The sequence below is a fragment of the Scyliorhinus canicula genome, chromosome 4 (genome assembly GCF_902713615.1).
Source record: "Scyliorhinus canicula chromosome 4, sScyCan1.1, whole genome shotgun sequence".
NCBI classification, from domain to species: Eukaryota; Metazoa; Chordata; class Chondrichthyes; order Carcharhiniformes; family Scyliorhinidae; genus Scyliorhinus; species Scyliorhinus canicula.
The window spans coordinates 146,136,935-146,156,332 of NC_052149.1; the positions used below are offsets into that span (position 1 = coordinate 146,136,935).

Sequence of the window (19,398 nt, forward strand, 5' to 3'; positions counted from 1 at the left end):
GTAAATTGTACCTGAAGCAGAGGCTATAACATTATTCCAGTTCACTGTTGGTAACAGAAAGGCTCACCCACTGATGCGTCCATCAATTCATACGAGATGGAGAGTTGAAGTGAACAGTGGTTTTAATCAGCGAGAACTGTGCCTGCCTGCGACTGCTCTGTACTGAGTGCTACCTACAGGCTGTAGATCTATATACCTCCCCTCAAGGAGGCAGAACCAGAGGCAGAGCCCGCAAGGGCACCAACATAATACAATGTAACGTAATGTAATACAATGGTGAATGGTAGCAGTAATACATTCACCACATTCACCCCCTGATAAAAATTGAAGTCCAGCGGGGGTGAAGTGGGCTCACAGGTTGAGTCTGTCCGGCGCCTTGATCATTCGCTGCGTTCGCCTGAGCTCTGGTTTCGCTGCGGGCACGGGTGTTGAACTTGTCGCTGCGGGCACGGGTGTTGAATCCAGGAACGTGTCTTCTGGAGCTTCATCCCAGTAGGTCGGCGATGGGGGGAGCGGGGGGTGTCGGCCATGTAGGGGCGGGGGCGGTGTTCGGTGTAGGTGATGGTCGTAGGGGAACCGGCGGGTCCTGGGTCCCGGAGAGAGACCGTACCTTGTCGGCCGCCGTGGTGCGCCACATAGGCATACTGGGGGTTGGCGTGAAGGAGCTGGACCCTCTCGACCAGGGGGTCGGACTTATGGCTCCTCACGTGCTTTCGGAGGAGGACAGGCCCCGGTGTCGTCAGCCAGGATGGAAGCGAGACCCCGGAGGTGGATTTCTGGGGGAAAACAAATAGGCGGTCATGAAGGGTCTCGTTCGTGGCTGTGCAAAGGAGTGAACTAATGGAGTGGAGCGCGTCAGGGAGGACCGCCTGCCAGTGGAAACTGCGAGACTCCTAGACCGTAGGGCCAGAAGGACGGCCTTCCATACCGTCGCGTTCTCCCTCTTCACCTTTCCGTTTCCCCGGGGGTTGTAACTGGTAGTCCTGCTCGAGGCGATGCCCTTAGTGAGCAGGCTGACGTAGTTCGTCGCTCATAAATGAGGAGCCCTGGTCACTGTGGACGTAAGTGGGGAAACCGAACAGGGTGAAGATACTATGCAGGGCCTTAATGACAGTGGCCGCGGTCATGTCGGGGCATGGGATTGCAAAGGGGAAACGGGAGTGCTCGTCAGCGACGTTAAGAAAATAAACGTTGCGGTCAGTGGAGAGGAGGGGCCCTTTGAAATTAATGCTGAGGTACTCAAAGGGCCGGGATACCTTCACCAGGTGGGCCTTATCTGATTGATAGAAGTGTGGCTTACACTCCGAGCAGATTTGGCAGTCCCTGGTCATGGCCCTGACCTCCTCGGTGGAGTAGGGTAAGTTGCGGGCCTTGATGAAGTGGAGAAGCCAGATGACCCCCGGGTGACAGAGGTCATTGTGGATGGCCCGGAGTTGATCATCTTGCGCGCTGGTGCATGTGCCATGGGACAGGGCATCTGGGGGCTCGTCGAGCTTCCTTGGACGACATACAATATTCTAGGTATAGATGGAGAGTTCGATCCTCCATCTCAAGATTTTATCATTCTTGATCTTGCCCCTCTGTGTATTGTTGAACATGAAGGCTACCGACCGTTGGTCGGTGACGAGGGTGAACCTCCTACCAGTGAGGTAGTGCCTCCAATGCCGCACAGCTTCCACAATGGCTTGAGCTTCTTTTTCGACTGAGGAGTGTCGAATCTCGGAGGTGTTGAGGGTATGGGAAAAAAAGGCTACGGGCCTGCCTGACTGGTTAAGGGTAGCAGCAAGCGTGACATCTGACGTGTCGCTCTCCAGCTGGAAGGGGATGGACTCGTCCACCGTGCGCCTCGCGGCTTTGGTAATGTCTGCCTTGATGCGGCTGAAGGCCTGGCAGGTCTCAGTCGGCAGGGGAAAGATAATGGCTTTGATCAGTGGGCAGGCTTTGTCCGCATAGTTGGGGACCCACTGGGTATAATACGAAAAGAACCCGAGGCATCTTTTCAGGACCTTGGGGCAGTGGGGAAGGTGGAGTTGCAGGAGGGGGTGCATGCGGTCGGGGTCGGGCCCTAGGACTCCGTTTTCCACTACATAGCCAAGGATGGCCAGTCGGGTTGTGCGTAAAACACATTTCTCCTTGTTATAGGTGAGATTGAGGGCTTGGGCGGTTTGAAGAAACTTCTGAAGATTGGCGTCGTGGTCCTGCTGATCATGGCTGCAGGTGGTGACGTTGTCCAAGTACGGAAATGTGGCCGCAGCCCGTACTGGTCCACCATTTGGTCCATCGTTCTTCGGAAGACCGAGACCCCGTTGGTGATGCCGAAGGGGACCCAGAGGAAGTGGAAGAAGTGGTCATCTGCCTCAAAGGCCGTGTAGTGGCGATCTTCTGGGCGGATTGGAAGCTGGTGGTATGCGGACTTCAGATCTACCTTGGAAAACACCGGATAGTGTACAATCTGATTCACCATGTCTGCTATCCGGGGAAGGGGGTATGTATCGAGTTGCGTGTACCGGTTTATGGTTTGGCTGTAGTCTACATCCATCCGTTTCTTTTCCCCGGTCCTGGTCCAGGGGCTATTACTGGCCTCGATGACCCCCTCCCACAAGAGCCGCTGGACCTCTGACTTGATAAAAGTCCTGTCCTGGATACTGTACCACCTGCTCCTGGTGGCAACGGTTTACAGTCGGCGGTGAGGTTTGCCAAAAGCGGGGGAGGAGCGACCTGAAGAGTCGCGAGGCTACATACGGTGAGAAGGAGTCGGGGCCCGCTGAACTTCAGGGTTAGGCTCCTGAGTTTGCACTGGAAATCCAGTCCCAACAGCAGAGGAGCGCAGAGGTCGGGGAGTACATATAGTTTAAAATTGGCGTACTCGGCGCCCTGTGTCGCGAGGTTCGCGAAACAGTACCCCCGATTTGCACCAAATGTGATCCGGAAGAGAGGGAGATTGTTTGGAATGCAGGGGAAATTTGGAGAGAACAGCGCCTTACCGTGTCCAGGTGTACTAAGCTCTCCGTGCTCCTAGAGTCAAACAGGCAGGGCGTTTCGTGCCCATTGACCTGGACGGTCATCATCAAGTTCCGTGGCTGGTCGAGGGTGACAGCGCCGAGCTGCGGGTAGCCGGCGTGGTCAGAGGTGATGGGGTGGTCCCAAGATGGCTGACCCCATCGGTCGCACGTGTCGGGCGGCGCTGGAGATGGTGGCCAAGATGGCGCCCCCCGTCAGTCGCACATGTCGGGCGGCCAAGTTGAGTCGTACGTGTTGGGTAGGGTTAAAGATGACTGCCCCCACGGACAGCACAAGGCTGATGACGCGTCCGAAGGGGGTGGTACTGGCAGGCATGCAGCCACGTTGTGGTGTCTGTGGGTCTGTGAGTCTGAAAGTCGGGCCTGTGATTTAGAAGATTTGGATATGCCAGGCAGACTTCGGCAAAATGTCCTTTGTTGCCGCAGTTGCTACAGGTCGCGTTCTGAGCCGTGTAACGTTGCCTGAGGTGCTGGACCTGGCCACAGAAATAGCAGGACAGCCCCCCCGGGTTGGGCGGGCAGCTGCGCGGCACAGGCCTGGGGCATCCTCTGGTCGGGTGTTCACAAGGGGATCGCGTGGTTGGAGGGGAAAACATTGAGGCTCTGAAACGCTACTTCTAAGCAGGTGGATAGTTTTACCGTCTCTTCTCGGTTGAGAGCGCCTTTTTCGAGCAAACGCTGTCTGACGAAGTTGGACCGGACTCCAGCCACATAGGTGTCCCGGGTGGAGAGTTCCATATGCTGCGAGGCCGTGACGTCCTTATAATTGCAGTTTAGAGCGAGTACCTTCAGGTCGCATCGGTATTCCTCCAGCGATTCCCCGGGGCGTTGACGACGAGTGGTGAGGAGATGCCGCGCGAACACTTCGTTCACCGGCCTCACGTACTGCCTTTTCAGGATCGCGACCGCGTCTGCGTACGTGGTCGCTTCCTCGATCTTGCCGGAGATTCTGTGGCTCACCCGGGCGTGGAGGACACTCAGTTTCTGTTCCTCGGTGACGGTGGGCGAGGAGGAGGCTGTAGCCATCTGGGATGGCCACTTCCAGAGCACAAAATGGTTGTTTGCAAAGGCTATAGGGAAACATGGACAGTGCTAAGAAAGCAGGCAGGCACAGAGCCTGGATGCGTATTGAGAAGGCAACTCCCAGACGAGACTGAAACTGTAGGTCAATTAGCATATTGATGGCCCATCTCCGGGAACAAAGGAATGACATTCAAGTAACTGATACTATTGCAGACACCCCGGCACCAGAAAGACACAAACAAAGCAAGGCCAATGGTCACCTAAGACACGCCCAGCCATCAGGGCACCCACCCCTTTATTAGTCGAGATCAATACCGATGATCAAGATGCGGTCCAATTAATTGGGGCCAAGTTTAAGGCCCGCCCAAAAGCGCACAAAGCCCCCTTTGGGTATAAGAAGAAGCCCCCGAGAGAGAATCGCTCTCTTGGACTCGGCTCTCAAAGCGGAGAGACCCGTCCACCAGCTGCACCAGAAGCAAGTAAGCCCAAGGTCAACACTTGCCATCAGATGGACGACCTTAGCTGTTCTCCTGTTAGACCTTCGCACCCAACAGCCTCAGATCCGAACAACGGCCATTGTTCCTCTGACTGAGTGGGCGCCCGAATTTAAGTATAGGCGTTAGCGTTAGAGATAGTTTAGTTGATGGTATTTGTGCATGAGTAGATATTACTGTGTGTGTGTAAATAAATAATATTGACTTTGAACTAATTAACTGGTACATTGGTTCTTTGATCAGTATTCGGGTTTGAACCTTGTGGCGGTATCGAGAGATACCTGGCGACTCTAGAGCAAACATAATCAGGATTAAGGAAGGCAACCATATTGACCGCCATATTTAGAACCAGATAAACAGAGCAACAAGGCAGTGAGATAGGCCTCAAAACAGCGGAGCCAGTGTGAAAAATCCCTTCGGCTTCTGCTGCCTGAGTGTCGAGTTCCAGTCGATCAGGTTTGAGGGCTGCTTCCATAGCGATATTGTAGCTGATTAAATTGATGCGACCATCAATTCACACGGGACGGAGAGTTGATGTGAACAGTGGTTTTAATCAGCTAGAATTGTGCCTGCCTGTGACTGCTCTGCACTGAGTGCCGCCTATCGGCTGCAGATCTATATAACCTCCCCCAAGAGAGCGGAGCCATAGGCGGAGCCCACAAGGGCACCAACATAATACAATGTAATGTAATGTCATACAATGGTGAATGGCGGCGGTAATACATTCACCACACCCACTCCATTCACTCATGAGTTTTACACTTAAAGTCCATGCTTAGTAAAAGGGCTCTCAGAACGCAATGGAGATGAAGGATCAATTTCTGGAGTGTTGGGCAATATGAGTTGGAAGGTTGTGTGTTCAAGATCACTTCATTGAGTTGTACCCTAGGCTGACATTCCAGTGCAGTATTGAGCAAATGCTGCACTGTCGGAGATGCCGTCCATCCGATGGGACATTAAATTAAGATCCTGTCTGCCCTCTCAAATGGATCTAAAGGAACCCATTGTATTATATTTATCTCTCAACCAAAGAAAAATAGTCAGTGAAGTAATTGCTTCATTGCTGTTTGTAGGATTGGCCTCTACACAAATTGGTTGCTCATTTTATACATGGCAGCAAAAATTACGCTTCGAAAACACTCTCAATATCAGTAAAATCCTTTGAGATATCCTGTCACTGAAATAGGATGTGTGAAGCAGTTAGGAAATATGTTAAAAAGGCTGGTATGTGATGTGCAAACAAACTTGCTGGTCATTAAAGGTGTTTTCCTGAATCATTCTCTCCTTCATTAAAGCGTCCTGTTGTCAGGCATCAGTGATGGATTATTGCCACCTGGACATCAAGTGATAAGAAAATTAGAGAGAATGGCATGGCCATTAGTATAAGGGAAGTAGCTTGTGTAGGATCCATTTTCAACTTGTTTGACATCACACAATATTTGTCTTCCGACCTAGCTGATGTATTACACCAAAAATATCGATTGTGTTTTGGCAAGGTTTGGAAGTGACTCTGATGAGGTGATATGTACATACGTTTTCAGAATTGACACACTCTGGATGATGTCCCTTTTCAAGGGGGATGGGGTGGGGGAATGCAACTGGATATGGCTAATCCTGCAGTGCCCTAAAGGTAGTATATCAAACAGGACTCTCATACCAAACAAGCACAAGAGTCTATTGCAGCTGAGAAAGGGCAGAACTTTCCCATGTCCCCTTCAGGGTGGGCTTATTACCGGGGGGAAACGGAGGTGGGGTGGCAGGGAGACAATGCAGCGGGAGCTCCAAAATTTTGTTTCACACTGGTGGAAAATGACGGCGGGATCTTTGGCTCCTGCCTGCCGTGGTAGGTCGCCATTCCTGCCAAAGACCAGCGTGACGCTAATTTTCTTCCAGATAATAGGATACAGGTGAAGACCCAACTGGAATCATCTGCCCCCAGCTCCCCCACCACACAATCATCCATGAAGCCAGCAGGAAAACACACAAATGCAGAACATGTCCAGACCAACATATGTACACATCAGAACTTACCTGAAGAAGGCCTGGGACTGCCTCTCGAGTTCAGGACTGAGGCCACCAGAAACCATGGACCCTAGAACACCACAGCAATGGTGGAGGGGGGAGGGTGTTGGGGAGCATCCATCAGATCTTCCAACTTCAATGTCTTTGAGAAGATCCATCTTTCAACTTCAGAATGTTCATGGAGGTCCATTTTCTTTCTTCAATGGTGGATCAGTAATGTCTGCATGCCTTTTAAAAATGGCATCCAAACAGCAGGTCGCAAGCCATCAATTTGGCCCCATGCATGAAACGTCGCAAACCCCCAATGCATATTTAATGAAGTCAAGGTCACACTTTGCAGTGTGAATTCCCAACATTCTCTATGGCAGGAAAGATGCCCCATTCCTGCGCCAGCTACTGGACTTAGTCCTGGGAGGGGAAATTCCACCCAAAGTGTTTTACTTCAAATTGCCACTGCTCATTATTTTTCAGACGTTTGCTCTTCCAAGGCCTCCATGATCCATCTGCTCTGTTATTGAGCAAAAAACATATCACTGCCTTCCTTGAGGCCATAGTCAGACTGCATAGCAGAGCAGTAGGGGATCCTTGGTTTTATAAATACATATAGTGAGTAAAAAAGTAAGAAAGTCACAGTAAACATTCAAGTAGCATTGCTGGTTAAGGAAGGTTTTATAGCAGTACTGTGGGAGGACACCTCAGAGGGCTCATACAATGAGGCAATCTGGGTGGAACTCAGGAACTGGAAGGGGGTAATGACAATGTTGAGGGTCTATTACAGACCCCCCCAACTGCCAGTGAGAGATAGAGGAGCAGATAGGTGGAGTGATTTTGGATAGGTGCAAAATTAACAGCATTGTTGGGGTAGGGGATATTGACTTCCCCTATATTGACTGGGACTCACTTAGTGCTAGGGGCTTGGATGAGGCAGAGTTTGTAAGGTGTATCCAGGAAGGCTTCTTGATGCAATATGTAGATAGCCCAACCAGGGAAGGGGCAGTGGTGGATCTGGTATTGTAAAATGAGCCTGGACAAGTGCTTGAGGTTTCAGTCAGGGAACATTGTGGGAACAGTGCCCACAATTCCATAAGTTTTAGGGTACTTTTGGATTGGTATTAGGTGCTAAACTGAGGATAGGCAAATTACGATAACATTAGACAGGAATTGAAGAATTTGGATTGGGTGCGGCTGTTGGAGGTAAATCAACATCGGACAAGTCGGAGTCTTTCAAGCGACAGTTGATTGGGATTCGGCAAAGTCACGGTCCTGAGAGAACGAAGGATAAGTATGGGAAGTTTAGGGAGCCTTGGATAATGAGGGATATTATGAACCTCGTCAAAAATAAAAAGGGGGCCTTTTAACAACACGGTCTAGAAGGTAGTTAAGCAGGAAATTAAGACGGCTAAGAGGGGGTCTTCAAAAGTCCTTGGCAAGTAGGATTAAAGTGAATCCCAAAGCGCTTTATTCATGTGTAAAAAGCAAGAGGGTGGCCAGGGAAATAATTGGACCACTTAAGGACAGTGTGGGGGGAATCTATGTGTGGAGCCAGAGGAAATGGGCGAGGTACTAAATGAGTACTTTGCATTTGTGTTCACGAAAGAAAAGGACTTTGTGGAAGATGATTCTTGGGTAGGGTGTGTGGATAGTCTAGGTCATGTTAATACTGAAAAGGAGGAGGTATTGGTGTTTTAAAAGACTTTAAGGTAGATAGGACTCCTGGGCCTGATGGGATTTGCCCCAGAATTCTGAGGGAAGCAAGGGAGGAAATTGCTGGGACCTTGACTGGCATCTTTGTATCCTCATTGGCTACAGGTGAGGTACCAGAGGACTGGAGAATAGTTAATGTGGTACCACTGTTTAAGAAAGGGAGCAGGGATAATCCAGGAAATTATAGGCCGGTGAACCTCACATCGGTAGTAGGTAAATTATTGGAGAGAATTCTCAGGGACCGGATCTGTACCCTTTTGGAAACAAATGCACTCATCAGCAACAGACAACATGGTTTTGTGAAGGGGAGGTCGGGCTTCACTAAGAGCGGTCATGAAAAGTCCTTGGCACATTTTTTGAGGAGGTGACAAAGATGATTGATGAGGAGAGGGTGGTAGATGTTGTTTACATGGACTTCAGTAAAGCCTTTGACAAGGTGCCTCATGGCAGACTGGTACAAAAGGTGAAGTCACATGGGATCAGAGGTGAGGTGGCAAGTTGGATACAAAACAGGCTCAGCCACAGAAGGCAGAAGGCAGCAGTAGAAGGGTGTTTTTCTGAATGGAAGGTTAGGACTAGTGATGTTCCAGAGGGATCAGTGCTGGGGCCTTTGTTGCTTGTAGTATACATAACGATTTGGAGGAAAATGTAGCTAGTCTGATTAGTAAATTCGCGGATGACACCAAGGTTGGTGGAGTGACAGATAATGTTGGGGATTGTCAGAGGATACAGCAGGACATAGATAGGTTGGAGATTTGGGGAGAGAAATGGCAAATTGAGTTTAATCTGGGCAAATATGAGATAATGCATTTTGGTAGGTCTAACATAGTGAGGAAATATACAGTAAATGGCAAATCCCTGAGGAATATAGAAAGTCAGAGAGCTCTGGGTGTACGGGTCCAAGGATTTTTGAAAGTAGCAACACAAGGGGACAAGGTAGTCAAGAAAGCATATGGAATGCTTGGCTTCATTGGACAGGGCATCGAGTATAAAAAGTCATGCTGCAGATGTATAGTACCTTGGGAAGGCCGCACTTGGAATATTGTGCACAATTCTGGTTGCCACACTACAAGAAGGATATGAAGGCTTTGGAGAGGGTGCAGAGGAGGTTTACCAGGATGTAGCCTGATGTGGAAGGTGTTAGCTGTGTGGAGAGGCTGAATAGACTCGGACGGTTTTCATGAGAACGATGGAGCTTGAGGGCTGACCTGATAAAGGTCTGCAAGATTTTGAAGGGCATGGATAGAGTGGATGGACAGGCACATTTTCCCAGGTTGGAGTGGTCAGTCACTTCCCCCCATATCCTTTGATCCCCTTAATGCCAAGTGCTGTACCTAACTGTGTTTTGAAAACATGGAGCTCGTGAACCAATGACCATGCTGTGCTGGAAAAACAGCTTGCTATGGCGCAGCGTACCCGATTAAAGCCAGGAGACTTCATCCCGGAATCTACCCAGCTTGCTGCGCTTCGCAAAATCCAACGTGATCCATTGTGGGCGGGATCACGTTTTGGCTAATCTGCATATTAGAATGAAGCAGTAAGTCTCACTCTAATGTGCAGATTCCTGAGGCACCTGAAGCTTTGGAATTCATCCCCTCCACCTCAGTGATCCTGGGTGAGTATCGTTCAGCACTGGGTCTCACAAACTGGGAATAGATGGAACGGCACTCGTGGGGGTCGCCCAGGGATTCAGAGGCCCACAGCTGCATGTCCTTTGGGCAGGGTTGTGCCCTGGCAGTGCCACCTGGGTGCCAGCTTGGCACTGCCAGGGTGCCCAGGTGGCACTGCCAGCTGGCATGGGCACTGCCAGGGTGTCAAGTTGGAATTTATTGTGCACATGTGATTGAACTACGGTGCCCAGTAGGGGTGATGGGGACCTTCCCACAGTGTGTTGGGACTGGGGGGGAGGCCGGGGATTGTTTTGGGGGCATTGAAGATTGGAACGTCATTTAAAAATGGCATCTTGATCTCTCGCTACACTGTACAAAACAGCGCTATGTGCGGCCTCGGCCATCCATTCCCCGTTCAGGCCCCTTATACAACACTCACTGGGGGAATTTGTTCCCTTTTGGAATCTAACCCAACTGTTTTGCCTTTAATTACTTTCTGTAGTCGCGGATTCCACAGGCTGACCATGATGAGATTAAGTGGAACTCTTCAAAATTATGAGGGGCTTTGATAGGGGACAAAAAGGAAAAACTATTTACACTCATGGGAAGGTCAGTGACACAGATTTAGGATCATTGCAGAAACATTAAGGAGGGAGATGAGGATTTTTTTTACACAGAACGATTTTATCACCTGGAATATGACTCCTGAAAATGTAGTGGAAACATTTGATTTTCTGGCATGAACACAATGTAAATCTTTTTGTTTCTAAACGTAATTTCTCAAAAGCATATTTGATATATAGTTGGACAGGAAAACAAACTGCAGATCTACAGAGAAAGAGCAATAGAGTGGGAGCAATTGGGTGGCTCTTTCAAAAAACTAGCATGAACAGGATGAACTAAAAGGTTTCCTGAGCTGCAAGTTTCTGCAAGGGAGCGCAACAGGATATTTAGGGTTGTATGCCTCTACTTTTGTTATAGTCTCACCCTTTTATTGGGGTATGCATACGTGGCACCCTCTTTGTCATTGGGTTCACTGATGAGCAACAAGTGTGAGCAAAGTGGTGAAGTTTTCCAAAGGCTTTACACTGTTTGCCAGTAGCACGGCTCTCTGTCCATTGTAGATAAGCAGCTGTCACAGTTGAAACAATGGTTGGGCAAGTCACAGCTCTGTTTGTGAGACTGCAGTTGTTGCTTTTCAGGTGCTATCCTTCCACATGAAAAATGAACAGTCTTCACAGGAGTTAAACGTGAAGTGCAGTAGTTACTGTTGGCAACCTCACCATCAGTAGCTCTGAATTCTGAATGCTACGGTGTAGCCACCTGGGTTGGCCACTTCCTCACACAAAATGGAAGAACGCAAAGGTTACAGGGAAAAATGGACAGTTGCAAAGAGACAAGCAGTTTGCAGAATCCCCTGTGTTCTAGCTGCTAAAGAAACCAGACAACATTGTAACTAACGAGCTGCGCATATTAAGTGAGCGATTCCCAGTGATTCCCAGACACAATGGACACAACAATTAGAAGAGATTGAAACATTCTATAGAAGGTCAGACATCCAGTGGAGTCTGAAACAAAGGACACAAATAAGGTGGAAAGAACCGCCCAGTGATCGAGGAACAGCCCCGTTATTGGGGAAATTCAAATCAATCGATTGGGAAGAGATCCAATCGATTGCACGTTTATAGAGGGTCCGCCCAGAAGAGCGCGAAGCCCCTGGGACCTATAAAAGTCAAGTACCAGGACTGATTATTTCTTCTTGACCAGCCGGCCCTCCCAGCAGAACACCTTTGCAGCAGAAGACCTTGAGAAGGAGAGGCCTGGTCAGCAGCCACCATCAAGTAAGTGTCATACAACGCACGCTACGAGAGTAGACACTCCTGACCCCTTTAGTCCACACCAACTGGAAGCCTGCGGATCCAGGGCAAAGCAAGAGGCCATTGTTCCCTGATCCGGCAGTTCCCTTATTCCAGATAAGTGTGGCCTGTTAGTGGTAGGAATAGCCTAGTCTTTTAGTGTTATATGCATGAGTAGTAAATAACTGTGTAATAATAAACGTGTCTTGTTTGAACTTACTAACTGGTATAGTCATTGGTCTGAACTTGAACTTGAATCTTGTGGCGGTATCATAACGATACCTGGCGACTCTAGAGCCAATTGAGTGTAAAGCACACTCACCCAGAACGAGAAACAACAGTGATCTTGCTAACGCCAGCAGATCTGACAGCTCTGTTTTTCTTGAGTGCTTTGCAATATCGTTGACCAGAAAGACAACCTTTGATGATTTGTGTTTTGATTTCCAGTTCAACGTGTTTAACATCACCAAACTCACATTTGTTTGCTAGTTGCTCAGTCGTGGGCAGTATTTGTCAATTGTATTATTTGCTTCTTGTTTAGTATGTCAAAAGACAATTGCTTTGCATACCTTATTTTTCCTTGGGCGTGAAATAGGTTTGCTCTCAATTTTCTGGCTGAGTCACAGGCATTTCATTCAGGCGTAAATGTCTTAAATGTATCTTCTAATTCTTCACCTCTGTAGTGGAGGAGTAAAGCATTTCTCTGTTGTCATCTGCAATTGCAAAACCTGCCAGCGCACCTACAAGCCTTGCACCCACTGTTGCCAACATGGAATATCATTATGGGCACTGAGTACACATCAAAATGCGATACATTGGTAGACAGTGCCGCCTTGATCTGCAGTGCAATGATATGACATGATCAAGGATCCAAAATCACATTCCATTCAGAGGGAAACCCCTCATTAATGATCCACAATTATTTTTTCGTTGGATCGTTTTTTTTGTCAAGATCAATGTGCGTAAATACTGTGCAAGTTTTTCTCGTGCTAAATGGAGTACTTCTATGTGTCTAACAACAGGCTAAAGCATTCACGAGTTCCCTCCTAAATCTCCAACTAAAATGCTGTCTGCAAAAGTAGACAAAGATCTTCCAAATGTCTCACACCTAAAAACAATGTTTCCTATTTTTCCCAATCCACATTGGCATTGTGAGAATTTCATTAGGAAGAAGCAGCAAAATACAGCAAAGTTCAGCAGGAAGCATATTGCTGCAAATGCTGTTGAAACATGGATTCTTTTACTCCCCTTTCAGACACCCTCTGATGGTATATGAGTATGGTTGTCTTTAGTGGGCAAAATACACAATGTAATTTTAGTATAAAACAATAAAAGTTGCAATAAAGATGGAAATATATTTGCATTCAGTTGGTCTCCAAAATTCTATCCTCTGTAAATTTGAGATAATCCAAAACACGTGGCACATGTATTAACTTGCATCAAGTCTGTTCCCCTCACTCCTGTTCTCACTGGCCTGCATTGGGCCATGGTCACACAATGTTTTGATTTTAAAATTCTCATTCTTGTTTCCAAATCCTTCCCTATTCCTGTAACCTCCTCCAGCCCCATTATCCTGCGAGATATCTATTTTCTTCTAATTCTGTCCTTATGTCCATCCCAAATTTAGTCATTAGTGGCCAAGCCTTCAGTTGCTTAGGCCCCAAGGTCTGCTACATCCTCCTACACCTCTCCTCCTGACGAGCGCAATTTCCTCCTTTAAGACACTCCTTAAAATAAACTTTAACAAAGCTTCTGGTCTACTAGTTCCTTCTAATAATAATAATCGCTTAGTGTCACAAGTAGGCTTCAATGACGTTACTGTGAGAAGCCCCTAGCCGCCACATTCCGGCGCCTGTTCGGGGAGGCCAGTACGGGAATTGAACCCACGCTGCTGGGCTTGTTCTGCATTACAAGCCAGCTGTTTAGCCCACTGTGCTAAACCATCCCTGATCCTAAGACCCAGGCCCGAATTATCCAGCCTCACTGGGGTGTGTTTTCCCATGGCAGAGGCGGCAAGCTATTGGTCACCAGCAGGACCTTCTGGTCCTGCCAAAGTCCATGGCAATTTGCACGGCTCACCAGCTTTGCCGCCAAGCAACCAATTCAGCCCTCAGTATCGTATTTTCTTTGAGAATGCTCCTGCATTGTGCCTTGAGATGTTTTATTGCATTAAATGTGCTATATAAAAATAACTTGCTGTCTGTTCTCCTTGTTTCCTGCTGTAACACCCTTGTTGCCAGTGGAGACCAACTCATTCTGTGTTTCCTGGGATCCTGGCTCAGTGCCACATCACACTGGGTAGAACATTTACCCACTGAGGCCGGTTCTGCTCTCTTCAGTGAATTCAAATGAACAAAATTATTGTCTTCATCAGACCATGTGCCCTTTCCTCCTTAGCCCAGAAGGAGCCAATACTGCTTTTCGGTGGACACAATGACGGGACAATTATAAAATGGGAAAGGCAACAGTCATCTTACTTCCTGTACAGGTCAGAGCTCACGCTGAAAGACTTTTTATTTTGTCAATTACCCCTTCTGAAGTTGTTGGCTGGGGTTGTTAGAAATTGTCGGTATGTACGTACATCCTTGACACCAGACCACTGATTCTCTGGGCCTCCTATTGTTATGCAGTTCCTTCCATGGATTATTAAGGCAGTTATTTTATCCAGGCTTGCACCCTGCAGATGTGATGAATGTAAGAAATTATATATATTGTATTTTATATCTGCTGCAGTAATTTTATTTAAAACCTGCGTTAAGACCATAAAACCAAAAGATATAGGAGTAGAATTCTACCATTCAGGCCATCGAGTCTGCTCCGCCACTCAATCATGTCAAATATGCTTCTCATCCCTAATCTCCTGCTTTCTTCCTGTAACCCCCAATCTTCTTATTAATCTCAAACCTATCTATCTCTGTCTTAAAGACACTCAGTGATTTGGTCTCCACAGCTTTCTGCGGCAATGAGTTCCACAGATTCACCATCCTCCGGCTGAAGACATTCACCCTCATCCCAGTTTTAAAGGATCGTCCCTTCAGTCTGAGGATATGTGCTCATGTTCTAGTCTCCCCTACTAGTGGAAACACCATCTCCATGTCCACTCTATCTAGGCCTCTCAGTATACTGTAAGTTTCAATAAGATCCAACCTTCATCCTTCTAAACCTTATTCAAGATGAGATCGTGGAGCACTTGGAAGTGCATGGTAAAATAGGACTGAGTCAGCACGGCTTTGTCAAAGGGAGGTCATGTCTGACAAATCTGTTAGAGTTCTTTGAGGAGGTAACAAGCAAGTTAGACAAAGGAGAATCAATGAACGTGATTTATTTAGATTTCCAGAAGGCCTTTGACAAGGTGCTGCAGAGGAGACTGTTAAATTAGTTAAAAGCCCATGGTGTTACGGGTAAGATCCTGGCATGGATAGAGGATTGGCTGACTGGCAGAAGGCAAAGAGTGGGGATAAGGGGTCTTTTTCAGGATGGCAGCTGGTGACTAGTGGTGTGCCTCAGGGGTCTGTGCAGGGACTCCAACTTTTTACAATATACATTAATGATCTGGAAGAAGGTACTGAAGGCACTGTTGCTAAGTTTGCAGATGATACAAAGATCTGTAGAGGGACAGGTAGTATTGAGGAAGCAAGGGGGCTGCAGAAGGACTTGGACAAGCTAGGAGAGTGGGCAATGAAGTGGCAAATGAAATACAATGTGGAAAAGTGTGAGGTTATGCACTTTGGAAGGAGGAATCTAGGCATAGACTATTTTTTAAATGGGGAAATGCTTCGGAAAGCAGAAGCACAAAGGGACTTGGGAGTCCTTGTTAACGATTCTCTTAAGGTTAATGTGCAGGTTCAGTTGGCAGTTAAGAAGGCAAATCTAATGTTGGCAGTCATGTCAAGAGGGCGAGAATACAAGACCAGAGATGTACTTCTGAGGCTGTATAAGGCTCTGGTCAGACCCCCATTTGGAGTATTGTGAGAAGTTTTGGGCCCCATATCTAAGGAAGGATGTGCTGGCCTTGGAAAGGGTCCAGAGGAGGTTCACAAGAATGATCCCTGGAATGAAGAACTTGTCGTATGAGGAACATTTGAGGATTCCGGGTCTATACTCGTTGGTTTAGAAGGATGAGAGGGGATCTTATTGAAACGTACAAGATACTGCGAGGCCTAGATAGAGTGGACATGAAGAGGAAAAACTAGAACCAGAAGACACCGTCTCAGATTAAGGGGACGATCCTTTAAAACTGAGATGAGGAAGAATTTTTTCAGCCAGAAGGTGGCGAATCTGTGGAACTCTTTACCGCAGAAGTCGAATACTTTACCGCAGAAGGCTGTGGAGGCCAATTCACTGAATGCCTTTAAGACAGAGATAAGTTCTTGATGAATAAGGGGATCAGGGGTTATGGGGAGAAGGCAGGAGAATGGGGATAAGAAAATATCAGCCATGATTGAATGGCGGAGCAGACTCGATGGGCCAAGTGGCCTAATTCTGCTCCTATGTCTTATGGTCTTATGGAGTACATACCCAGAATCCTCAACCGCTATTCATATGACAAATCCTTAATTTCCGAAATCATTCTTGTGAACATCCTCTAGAACCCCTCCAAGGGCAACATATTCTTGTTCAGATACGGGGTCCAAAACTGTTCACAATATTCCAAATGGGGTCTGACCAGAGCCTTATACAGCTGCAGCAGTACATAAAGAACAATGATCAATACAACACAGGAACAGGTCTTCGGCAATCCAAGCCTGTACCCGTTATGATACCAACCTTGGCCAAAACTCTCAGCACTTCCTAGTGCCATATCCCTCTATACCCATCCTATCCATGTATTTTTCAAGATGCCTTTTGAACGCCGTTAATGTATCCCTACTCTTGCAGTCTAACCTTCTCAAAATGAATGCTAACATTGCATTTGTCTTCCTAACTGCCAACTGTACCTGCATGTTATCCTTGCAGGAATCCTAAACTACGTCCCTTTGTCCATCAGATTTCTGAAACTTTTCCGATTCGGAAAATGGTCTATGTCTCATTTCGTACTACCAAAGTGCATAACCTCACACTTTTCCACATTGCATTCCATCTGCCACTTCTTTGCCACTCTCCTAGCCGTCCAAGTTCTTCTGCAGCCTCCCTGCTTCTGAAACCTCACCTGTCCATCTACATATCTTTGTATCATCTGCAAACTTAGCAACAATGCCCTCAGTTCCTTCTTCCAGGTTGTTAGTGTATATTGTGAATAGTTGTGGTTCCAACACTGACGCCTGCGGAACACCATTCGTCACAAGCTGCCATTCCTGAAAAATACCTCTTTATCCCCACCCTCTCCTTTTGCCAGTCAGCCAATCTTCTATCCATGCCAGTACCTTGCCCCTAACACTAGGGGCTCTTATCTTATTTAGCAGCTTCCTGTACGGCACCTTGTCAAAGGCCTTTGGAAATCCAAATAGATTACGTCCACTGGTTCTCCTTTGTTTAACTTCCTCGTTCCCTCCTCAAAGAATTCTAACAGATTTGTCAGACGTGATCTCCCCTTGACGAAGCCACGCTGACTCAGTCCTGTTTTATCATGCATTTCCAAGTACTCCGCAATTTCATCCTTAATTTAAAAATATAGAATTTTATTCAAACCAGGGCATACATAAACATGAACACATAATCAAACAAAAACATAACAATTCCCATAATTTGACATTTTCACCCCTTTTTCTCCCCATAACCCTCCCTTACCACCTCCTCCCCACCCACTGGCAACAAACTGGTCCTCAAACAGGGACACGAACAGCCTCCAGCTCACCAAGAACTGCCCCCTCTGAGCCTCGAAGGGCAAACTTAATCTTCTCCAAATTAAGGAATCCTGCAACATCCCCCCATCCACACCAAAACCTTCAGTGGCTCCACCAACCTCCACTGCAATAGAATTCGGCCCCGGGGATCAGTGTGCGAAGAGCCACGACATCAGCCCCCTCCCTTCCAACAGTGCCTGCAGTTCCAACACCCCAAAGATCACCACCAGAGGGCTCAAAGACATCTCCACACCATTATTTTCGATAATGTTTCAAATATCGAGCACCAAAACCCCACCAATAACGGACATGCAGACATGCTTTCTCAGCCCCCCTCCACATCTCTCACATTTATACTCTACCTCTACAAAGAACCCACTTATCCACGCCAACGTCATATAAGCCCTATGCACCACCTTGAACTGTACCAAGCTCATCCTGCCACAGGCCGACATTGCATTTACCCAGTGCATAATCTCACTTCACACACCACCATCCAAATTCCATGCCCAGCTCCTCCCCCCACATCCGCTTTACCTCCTCGATTGCTGCTTTCCCTGTCTGTAGATGTCTGCGATCATCTGGTCGCCCAACACATCTGGCGATAACAACCTGTCCAACAGAGTGTGCTCCGGAAACTGAGGGAACGAGGGAACCTTTTTCCGCACAAAGTCTCAAAACTGTTAATATTTGAACTCACCCCCCCCCCCAAAAAAAACGCTGGCAACTCATTTTTCCTGCAATTTCCCCAAGCTTGTAAACCTTCCTTCCACAAAATAGACCCTCACCCGTTCCACCCCTTCCATGTGCCACCGCCTATATGTCGCATCCAACTCTGTCAGGGGAAACCAGTGATTCCCACAGATAGGGCCAGCGCCGACATACGCCCCACGCCAAAATACCACTTCAGCTGGTTCCAATCCTTTAAGGATAAAGCCACCACCAGACTGACCGTATACCTCCCCGGGGCAAACCGAAGCGGGGACGCAGCCTGAGCCCTCAAACTTACCCCCACACACAATGCCTCCTCCACCTGCACCCACTCCGACCCCCCCCCCCCCCCCGCTCCCCCCTCCGACCCCCACCACTGCCAGACGTTATCTGCATTTGGCACCCAGTCATAATACAGTAAGTTCGGGAGTGCAAGCCCCCCCCCCCCCATCTGCCGCTTCCTTTGTAGAAACACCCGCCAAATCCGCAGTATCTTGCCAGCCCATAAGAAAGCCAAAATTAACCTGTTCACACAACCAAAAGATGCCTTTGGCAGGAATATCGAAAGGGATTGAAACACAAAAAGAAATCTTGGCAGGATGTGCATCTTGACCGTCTACACCTGCACAGCTAATGAAAGTGGGACGGCATCCCACTTCTTTAGAACCCCCTCCACCCCCTGTACAAAGCCAACCAGATTCCATTCATACATCGTGGCCCAGTCATAAGCCACCTGAATACCTTGATACCTGAACCTATTGCTAGCTAGCTTAAATGGTAGGGCACTCAAATCTGTCCCTCTCCAATCTCATCCTAAACAATCCACTCTAAAATCTTACCAAAGATCAAAGTCAGGCTAATCGACCTACAATTTCCTGTCTTCTGCCTCCTTCCCTTCTTAAACAGGGGTGTTAGAGGGATGTGACCCTCTCTGTTTCCAGTGAAAGATCACCACCAATGCCTCCACAATCTTCTCAGCTATCTCCTTCAGTACCCTGAGGTGTAGTCCATCTGGTTGGGGTGATTTATCCACCTTCACACCTTTCAGCTTCGCCAGCACCTTCGCCTTAGTGATGGCCACGACACTCACCTCTGCCTCCTGACTCACTAGAAGTTCTGTTTCGCCATTGGCGTTTCCCATTACTACTTCTCCAGTCTCATTTTCAAATGGTCCA

General features: G+C 47.8%; 1 protein-coding gene across 1 annotated transcript in view; it reads left to right on the forward strand.

Annotated features, from left to right (window-relative positions):
• Nucleotides 1–19,398, forward strand: part of LOC119965065 — a 111,987-nt gene that overhangs the window by 24,944 nt on the left and 67,645 nt on the right. The window contains exon 8 of the mRNA XM_038795317.1: nucleotides 14,127–14,217. Within this exon, the coding sequence (XP_038651245.1) occupies nucleotides 14,127–14,217 (91 nt within the window). The remainder of the gene's footprint in view (nucleotides 1–14,126; nucleotides 14,218–19,398) is intronic.